At 39.5% G+C, this 10,479-nt stretch overlaps 1 protein-coding gene across 1 annotated transcript; it reads left to right on the top strand.

Moving 5' to 3' along the window:
- Positions 1 to 813: 813 nt before the first annotated feature.
- Positions 814 to 3,767, top strand: ADC2 (arginine decarboxylase 2). Its single transcript, XM_059592344.2, has one exon. It carries the CDS (start codon positions 1,281 to 1,283, stop codon positions 3,432 to 3,434), a length of 2,154 nt encoding a protein of 717 aa, XP_059448327.1. The 5' UTR covers positions 814 to 1,280; the 3' UTR covers positions 3,435 to 3,767.
- The last annotated feature ends 6,712 nt before the right edge of the window (positions 3,768 to 10,479 follow it).

The following is a 10,479-nucleotide window of genomic DNA, read 5'->3' as shown; positions in this document are numbered from 1 at the left end:
AATTAAAAATATAGTGTTTTAATTTTCACTGTATTTGATATTTTAACCTGATGTGTTAAAATTCTATTAAGAAAAATTGTCCGTGCGATGAATTGGGTCTAGAAAGTTTTAAATAATTTCTATACTCTTATCAAACGAAGATCACATGATAAGGAAGAATTTATGCCTCACAATTCTTTCAAGGGAAGTGCAAACTCAATATATTTAGGAGGTGGAAAGGCTTTGTTTGGGTAAAAAGTAAATAATAAGAAGACAAAAAAATAGTTGGAAGTGTAAAGAGGGTTGGAACATGAAAGTGTATTTTCGACATTTTGCAAATAGGTCCAGCCAATCAACTCGAAAAAGGACAGTAGGGCCCACGTCCCACGCGAGCTACACGTGACCATCTTCAAGTGTACACCCGTAAGAATCCGCGATATCGGCAACTAACAATGGGCTCCGTGGCCAAATCAGGGCCGTTAAAGGAAATCCCCATCACAAGAAACTTCGTGCTGGTTTCCTGCTTAAACGTTATCGCGATATGTTAAACTCTCTCGCTTTATATCGCCAGAGGGGTTTGGAACTTGGGAGAAGAAGCCTCGGGAGAGAAAAACTGCGAGCAAAAGGGCCCCACGATCCCCAGGCCACGCGGCAACTCGACGCTGATTAGTCGTTATGAGCGGAATCCCAGAGACCAAATTAGAAAAACAATTATAAAAAAAAAAGAGAGAAAATACGAGAAATTGAAAAAGATCTCCGTCCCAGCCCAAGACCCTGGCCCACGGCCCAACTCCCCGCCTCACCGTTCCTATAAATAAGCTCTCCTCCTTCCATGCAATTCTCGCCCACTCAACCCTCGTTGGACGTCTTCTTTGACACAGAGACGCAATACCCCCTTCTCTTCGTTAGGTTTCCGTTCGATTTTCCTCCTTTTTTATTCTCCAGATCTGCATGGTAGGTTTCATTGTTGGAGCGTAAGGTTTTGATTAGTTTCCAAATCAAATACGGCAGCGTTCTGCTGTAACCGTGAAAACTTTCTTCTTCTGAGGTTTAGGCGTGGGGATTTGGGGCTGTAGGGTTAGAGAAGAGGGGGGCTCTCGTTTCCAATAGATCTCTCACTGCTTTCTTTTGAGGGGGTAGCCGGGGCCTCGGCCTCGGCGGGTTTTAAAGCCCCCACCTTCACAAACCAATCGGAAACACAAACACAAACACCAAAACCAACAATTCTTTCAATATAACAAAAAAATTCTTTTTTTCCTTTTTCTTTTATTTTGTTCTCTGTTGTAATTAGATTTTGAGAGATGCCGGCCATGGCGTGTTGCGTGGATGCTACTGCAGCCAATTTTCCTCCGGGCCACGCTGCTTTCGCCGTGTCGGACGCCTCTTTTGGGGGGCCGACGGTGCCGCTCTCCGGCGCAACCAACGTGGAGGGGTCCCATTGGTCGACTTCCCTCTCGGCGGCGCTGTACAGAATCGATCGGTGGGGAGCGCCGTACTTCGCCGTCAACGCGTCCGGCAACATTTCGGTGCGGCCGTACGGAACGGCCACGATGGCGCACCAGGAGATCGATCTGATGAAGATCGTGAAGAAGGTGTCGGACCCGAAGCACTCGGGCGGGCTCGGGTTGCAACTGCCGCTGATCGTTCGCCTGCCGGACGTACTCAAGAACCGGCTCGAGTCGCTCCAGTCGGCGTTCGAATTTGCGGTGGGGGCCCAGGGGTACAAGGCCCACTATCAGGGGGTGTACCCCGTAAAGTGCAACCAGGACCGGTTCGTGGTGGAGGACATAGTGAGATTCGGGTCGCCGTTTCGGTTCGGGTTGGAGGCTGGGTCGAAGCCCGAGCTCCTCTTGGCGATGAGCTGTTTGTGCAAAGGCAACCCGGAGTCCCTTCTGGTATGCAATGGGTTCAAGGACGCGGAGTACATTTCGCTCGCTCTGGTGGCAAGAAAGCTTGCTTTGAATACTGTAATTGTGCTTGAGCAAGAGGAGGAGCTTGATTTGGTTATCGATTTGAGCAGGAAGCTCTGTGTGCGACCCGTGATTGGTATGAGGGCGAAGCTGAGGACGAAGCATTCGGGGCATTTTGGGTCAACTTCGGGCGAGAAAGGGAAATTTGGGTTGACAACGACTCAGATTTTGCGCGTGGTGAAGAAGCTCGACCAGGTGGACATGCTTGATTGCCTGCAATTGCTGCATTTTCATATTGGATCTCAGATCCCTTCGACGGCTTTACTGGCCGATGGGGTCGGCGAAGCCGCACAGATCTATTGCGAATTAGTGCGCCTTGGCGCTGACATGCAGGTCATCGACATCGGAGGCGGCCTGGGTATCGATTACGACGGATCCAAATCCACCGAGTCCGATATCTCGGTCGGTTATAGTCTCGAAGAGTATGCCTCATCTGTGGTTCAAGCAATTCAATCTGTCTGCGACCGCAGGTCTGTCAAGCACCCGGTGATTTGCAGTGAAAGCGGCCGAGCTATTGTCTCCCACCACTCTGTTCTGATATTTGAAGCGGTTTCGGCCGGTACATACGAGTCCCCTGCGTTGTCTCAGTTTGATTTCCAGTATTTTGTCGATGGGCTTCCGGACGAAGCTCGTGCCGATTACGGGAACTTGTCTGCTGCGGCACTCAAGGGCGAGTATGAGACCTGTTTGCTCTATGCCGACCAGTTGAAGCAGCGCTGCGTCGATCAGTTCAAGGAAGGGTCTCTGGGGATGGAACACCTCGCAGCCGTTGATGGGCTTTGCGATATGGTGTCCAAGGCAATAGGAACAGCTGATCCAGTCCGTACCTACCATGTGAATCTCTCTGTTTTCACCTCAATTCCCGACTTCTGGGGCATTGGCCAGCTCTTTCCAATAGTGCCCATTCACCGTCACGATCAAAAGCCGTCTATGAGGGGGATTCTGTCTGATTTGACCTGTGATAGCGACGGTAAGATCGACAAGTTCATCGGTGGCGAGGCGAGCCTGCCGCTGCACGAGCTAGAAGGCAATGGGCGGTACTACATGGGGATGTTCTTGGGCGGGGCTTACGAGGAGGCGCTCGGAGGACTACACAACCTGTTCGGTGGACCAAGCGTGGTCCGGGTGTCACAGAGCGACGGGCCTCACAGCTTTGCGGTGACTCGCGCCGTGCCTGGCCCATCGTGCGGGGACGTCCTCCGGGTGATGCAGCACGAGCCCGAGCTCATGTTCGAGACACTCAAGCACCGCGCAGAGGAGCGCGACGGTGGCCGCAGCAGCATGGCTTCGAACGCTGCTCTAGCTAGCAGCCTCGCACGGTCCTTCCACAACATGCCTTATCTGGCGTCTGCGGCCGCCTCCTCTTGCAGCTTGACTGCCATCAATGGCAACAACGGCTTTTACTATTGCAACGAGGATGACTACAATGCTTCTGCTGATTCCGCCGCCGCTGAGGATGAGCAGTGGTCTTACTGCTGTGCTTGAGTTTGTTTGTCTTTAGCATCCCCATCAGTTGGTTGTGCTTGATGAGTCGCTGTCTCTTGTCAATTTTTTAAGCTTTCTTTTTAATCAATGTTTTTTTTTTTTTCTTTTTTTTATTGAATTTCATGAAGAGCAAAGGATGTAAAAGAAACAGCAGGAGTAGAGGGGTCCTTTGCCATGAGTAGGGGAAAGAGGGGATTGGAACCGAATCCACCCTTTTGTAAATTCGGGATCTTGTTCCCTCCAAGTTAATTGTCTCTTTTTCACTAGACCTTTCAAGTGTTTTTAGTTTATTTAACATTGAAGACTGATGAAATGCATGCATGTTCTCTTTTACTCTTAGAGCCCGCCCAACTGATGTTTGTGGCTCTCGATCTGCTTTTGATTTTTTTTTTTTGTTTACTTTAATCACTTTGTGATCCGGTGTAGGGCCTTCTTCCTTTCCTAGGCTGTGTTTCTGTTGGGTTTGGCCTCTTTGTTTTGCCAAGATCTCAAAAAGTAATGGAAAATGGAAATGGGTTAGACTAGGAGATTCTCTTCAATCATGGTTTGTGGGGTCTGGTTGTTTTATTGTTTGTCTTTTTAGTGAACAAGTTTGCGTGTCACTTTTGACTTAAACATCTTTTGATTATACCAGTCTTAAAACCAGTAATTGTGATTGTGTTTCTAACTTTCTAGGATCCGAGGGCTGTTTATCTGAGAGCTTGTGGGGTCTCCCTTGATTGGATAGCTTGGAATTGTCCCAACACTTGTCGTGCAGGAAGGTAGTAGACTCACATATTCACATATTTACATATTACATGAGGTCCAGGTTGCTCGAACACTTGGCCAAGCAGGTGAAATTTGGACAGACTCACACATGAGGCAGCAGCCCTATTGCATGCAGCAGAGCATTATTGCGGGGGTCAGTGTTTCTAGTATGAATACATTTTTATATTCCAAGTTTTTTATATTCTAGTCATTTGTTGGAGAGTTGCCAATTTCATTCTAGCATAGTGGGATTGTTGTCTTATTGGAGAGCTGATAGGGTTGGCTTTTCATGCAATCTTAAAAGTGGGGGAGAGTGAGGATGGTTGGATGGACTTGTTTGTTTTTCAACTGATGCAGAGTTTGTTGACCAATATTTTGTGGGCTTCTGTATGCCCTCCAGACGTCCTGTGGTCAAGATTGGATGCATTGCTGAAACCATGGGATAAAAGATGTAGGGACCTGTGGTTGTGACCTTCTGAGACACACAAATGTTTGTGAGAGATAGGAATTTCAAAAACTGGGAGCTACTTGCATGAAGAAGCAAGTACCATAATTGTGTTTTAGGAGTGTCCACAAAAGAAAAGACCATTCTTATTGGGCCACCCAAAGGTTGTAGCAAAAATCAAAGTAAAAGTAGTCCCCATCCTGCTAACAAAAAATACTTCTTTTTTATTTTTTTTATTAGTTTTATTTATGCATTGCTAACAAAAAATAGTTCAACAATGCATAAATAAAACTAATAAAAAAAAATAATTTGATTCTTTTCCCTAATTGGAAATAGTGGATAAATAAATAAATTTTAAATAGAATAATGAAGAATTGAAAGTTAATTACTAAAATAGAGAATGAGGTGTAGGTGCTATAACATCTTCAAATTAGCTTAAATGGTTCATATTAGCTAAATATTACTAATATGAGCCATTATTCTCCTCCAACATATTAGCTTCACACCAGCCAAAATACAATTTGTGCTCTTGCTGTTTACTCTGGCATACTAGATCATTATGCCCAAGTTTTAAAATGTCACTCTCTCACTTTGCCGTAAAGTTAACAATATGCCATTTGCCACATGTTTCTTTTGACACATCATAAACACTCAAATACAATGCCATGATAACAAGTATTAAGACATTCATAAAAAAAAATAAAAGAAAAAGACCTTAAAACAATGATTAATTTTACACGTATTTGAGAACCTAAAGAGCAAATTCACATTAACAAAAGGCTTCGGTTTCATTGGTGGAGCATTGCATTGGGGTGTTGAGATAGATGTTGATGTGTCAGATGAGACAGATGACAAACCGTTAATTATGACAGCAAGGTTATAGAGAAACTAATTTTAAACTTAGAAAAAACTTAAAGACCTTGGGTTAAATACTAAAAACTCCATAGGGTTTGAACTCTTTATTTTTTGCTCCTTAGGTTTTCATTTTTATCACATGAGGTATCTGTGATTTTCATAAAGACGGAAATAGTACTTCCGTTAAAATTTCAACCAAAACGGAATGCCACGTCAGCGCCAATCACTAGCCGCCATGTGTCATATAATTACTTTTTGATTTTTTTTTTAAATTAAAAAATTATATTTTTTCAAAAAAAAAATTAAAAAAAAAATAAAAATTTTGTGGATGACCAAAGACACCCCTTGGCCATTTGGGGGATGGCTGACTACCCCCTTTGGCCATGGGGGTGGCCGAAACCACCCCCAGTGGGTCGGAGCTCTAACTTCATATTCATCATTTGAGTTGCCAAGGGGTGTGCAATTGGAAGCACTTGCTGCTTGTACAACTTTGCATATGAAGTGTCCTAGAGATTTAAAGCTGCCATCAAAGCAGGAGTTGGTAAAAGGGTTGAGCCCATTTGGCACAGTAGATTCCTTGAAGACAAAAATCTCTTCTTATACTGGTGCTGCCCAGCTAGTTTTCTTACACCCAACTAATGCATTGGCGGCTTACGAATTTGCTAAGGAAAACAGGGTTTTATTTGGTGGAGCAAATATCCGGTTTTGGCTTGACCCACTTGAACACAAGAGAAGAGGAACCCAATCTTCAGTTCCTTCACCTTCGTTGACAAGAAAAGCAGTAGATCCAAAATCGTGTCATCCTGTTAGTTCTGATACATCATTCAACCCGTTGGGGTAGTTCCCTACCCTCAAACCGGCCAGATGGGGTGGCCATGGCCAAAAGGGGTGGAAATGGCCAAGGGAGTTGCCGTAGCCACCTCCAAAAATTTTAATTTTTTGAAAAAATATAATTTTTAATATTTTTAATTTTAAAAAAATACAAAAAAAATTATATGACACGTGGTGGCTAGTGATTGGTGCTGATGTGGCGTTCCGTTAAGTTTTAAATAGAATTTTAACAAAGGTACCATTTTTGTCTTTATAAAAACCACAAGTATCTCCTGTAATAAAAATGAAAACTTAGGGGTATAAAAAATAAAGAGTTCAAACTCTATAGAGGTTTTTAATATTTAACCATTTTTTAAATTGAAAACCCATCGACTAAATCCAAATTAGATGAAAACCTAATATGATTTTTCCCTATAATTATGGGCTAATATGATGGGTACGTTTTGGATCTCAAAGTAGAACAATAAAAGGAAGAAAATCAGATCAGAATCATGGTTGTGAACAGTAATGTGTTGCTTTTTTTGTGTGGTTGTAGCGTAGTTGTTTGAGAAATGAGTGGTTTAGGTTTCTAATGACTAGATCGACAGAAATAATAGCTGCAAATTTAGATATAATATGGCTAGAATTTGATGGAAAATTGTTAGAGAATTCAAAGAAAAATAGAAAAGGAGAAAGGATAAATATTCATTTGATTTCTTTGATATAATACCTTGGATAGGGTTGTTGTATCACATGATTCTTGAAAGCCTAATTGCTGCAAGTCTTATGAAACACCTTCTCTCTTCAATTACAAGTAGATGCATCAACATTCATAGAAATTTAATAAAAATATATAAGCTAATAAGATTTGATCTTGTTACTAAATCCAAACTAAATAACTAACATAATCCATAAATAAAATTCCAAAACACAATAAAATCTAAAATAAGATTTAATGGATTAAAATCCAAAAATCCGAAATTATAAATTCCTCTTGTCTATATCATTCACTTTTTTTAATATAGTCTGACCATAAGGTAAAATAAAAATTAGAAATAAAACGAAAAATGAATCTAAACAGATTTGATCTCATAATTTATTGACCAAAAGGTCGAGGAAAGGGTGCCCTCCTCTTTGTTGGAGTGCCCTCTCCTTTTGTGTTTGTTTTAATCTTGCTTGCTTTAAAAAAAAAAAAAAAAAGGTCGAGGAAAGGGCGGAACCATAATTGCGCTATGTGATGCAATCCAATCCAATCCTGCAACTTGGTTGGATGTTATTGGTTGTTAATTGGAGTGTTTGAAGTCATCAAATATGCTAATGAAAGGCTTTTGTGTAATGAAGTCAAGATTCCCATGATGTTCATGTCTTCCAAGATGGACTATGACTCTCTGACTGACAGTTATACTACTACTGCAGCAGCAGATTCCAGCTTTGATGCCGCCCTTCATAACGCTAACAAGGCATAAAGGTCTCCATGTTATCGCATGTTGTCTACATTAGGGAAAGCAAACAAGGCATTAACAAGATAAGGTACTACATTGAGGAAAAGTGTAATGGCAATACCGTTTTAGGGAATGTCAATCTACTTTCCATAACAATAACCCATACCGTTATTCATCGATGACAATTCCTACTCGAATTCTACAAAAATTTGAACAGTTTTAGAGATGGGAGTTACAGAGCCCACCTGTTTGGAGCAGCTTAGTGAAATTTTGATAATCTAATAATAAAATGTATCTCATACTTTTATACATGGACGATGGATGATCCCTTGTTATAGTTTGTCTGAATTTTACAAAAATTCGAACATATCAAGATCCCAGAGTCTCAAATTATGTTAATTTTTAAAAAATGTGGAATGTTTCTTGAATCAAATAGCTTGAAAAAAATGCTACATATTAAAAATGTGGAACGTTACCGAGACAGCCATAAAGAAAGTTTATTCTAAAAGGTTTTTTCTCCACTCTCGAAGAGACGCTTCTTTCTAGGTAAACAAAAGAAACAGTTTTTTATTCAAAAATTTTTTACAACATAAAATGCAAAAACCTCATGAAAATATACTAAATTATTCTCATTATTAACAAAATAAGCAGCATTTTTCAAATCGGCATATCCAAAGAAACGGCATAAATTCACATAATTTGAAAACCTACAAATTATAGGGTATTGGTCCTATTGGAGATCCTTATCCTTTTTACATGAGCATATTCAGGGCCGAAAAATGAGAGATATTAATGATACCCAACAGGATTGAAATATATTCATGATGCCTGCCTTACTTTTCAGTACGATAATAACTTTTCAAAGGATAGTTATTGTCTTTCCTTATTATGTTTGATTTAGATAGCCATGTGAACTTGTGATTACAAAGTGACTTTTTTTCCAAATAGAAGTGAATTTATTCGATCCTCAACAATATTTTAATTATGCCCATCCTTACTTTTTTTTCACAATGTAGTAGCCCTTTTGACAGGATCCTTGTAATATTCCATACTTATTTCACAATATTATCATAGTAATTGCACATTATTGCAATCTCTCTATTCTTATGAAATATTCTGTAATAATTGCATGATTCCAACCATTTCACTCCTTGTTGATTCTCTAATAATTATGTCATAATTTCATTACTAGTTGTAAAAGAGAAATACACGGTTTAAACACCATTAACATTTTTTCTATTGTTCTTTAATTGCTAAAAACTTGAAACTCAAGGTTCTAATACATTAAGGATATAAGAATACCTCTAGAAATAGATAGATCAAGTTTTAGGGCAATTTCACATCGTTAAAGTACATATGCACACTTTTTGTGCAGTCAATAAATGCAAAAATGCAACTTTTATTTCTTTAGATAACAAGGAGAAACTCTTACGCATAGCTAACCTCAGAATTATAGTATGTTCGGCATAGGTAAACCTCGAGTATTTGAGTTATTCCTCTCACGCTAATGCTTGGTTAATCAGGGGATTTGAAAGCATACAAACTTGGTATAGTTGAAGCAACTTCAAGGAACACACGCGTTTACTAACATGCATTCCACAATATTGCTTAAATTCGAGATTACCTTTTGTAATTTATGACAAATTAATTTTATAGGGAAAAGTACATACTCCTTCAAACTATCACCTATTGTTAATGTCTCTCCAAATTAGAAATTGTGCTAATGTTCTCCCTAAACTATAAAAAAATGTCAATATGCCCTCTAAGGCTAGTAAAAATACAAAAATAACATTTAAATTTTTTTTCAATAAGACAAAAATATCTTTAAATTTGTTTTTTAACAAAACTAAAAACTAAAAATGTGATCCAAGCCGTCTGATCTCTTGTAATGACTTTTTTTCAGGCTCATAGAATAGAAGGTTTCGTCTTCTATAGAGTGCATCGCAATCCTTAGGCCTCCGGTGGCCATCTCTTCTTCACATTCCGCCAAATAATTTAGTGTATTCTTCCAGGGATATATCATATAGGGAAAAGTACACTTTATCCCTTCAAAGTTTGGGGTAATTTTTAATTTGACCTCTAATGTTTTAATTTTTGCAATGCACCCTTTTAAACTTTCAAATTTTTTAGTTCGAACAATTTTATCCCAAAATTTCCATATTGTCCATAATTTTTTTATTTTTTATAAAAAATTTTTTTAAAAAAATTGGGGTAGCCGTAGCCACCCCTTAGCCATTTGGCCATTTTTGCACCCCAATTTGTTTTTAATTTTTTTTTTTGAAAAAAAAACAAAATAAAAAAATTCAGGGCAATATGGGAATTTTGAGATAAAATTAGTCGAATTGTAAAGATTTGAAAGGGTGCATTACAAAAATTGAAATATTAGAAATCGAATTGAAAATCATCCCAAATTTTAGAAGGGTAAAGTGTAATTTGTCTTGCCATATATCATATATTAAGGTAGCAACCCGTCCAGATAGTTCGTCTGGGCCTTCAAGATACTTGTGAGTTGTTACAGTCCAGCACGACTAATGATGGGCTAAGCTTGGGTTCTCAACATTTTAATTTTGGAGCCCTCATTTTGATGCCCACTATCAAGAACCCAAAGCCAGTACTGTAAAAAAAAAGACTGATCATAAAAATATTATTCAAAAAAATCAATAAAGGAATACACTGTATCCCAATTCCCAAGATTTTTTTTAAAATATTACATTTTGGGAACTTTTGAAGCTCAATATCAAGTTCT

The sequence above is a fragment of the Corylus avellana genome, chromosome 2 (genome assembly GCF_965113065.1).
Source record: "Corylus avellana chromosome 2, dhCorAvel1.hap1.2, whole genome shotgun sequence".
Lineage (NCBI taxonomy): Eukaryota > Viridiplantae > Streptophyta > Magnoliopsida > Fagales > Betulaceae > Corylus > Corylus avellana.
This window is presented reverse-complemented; position numbering and strand designations above follow the sequence as displayed.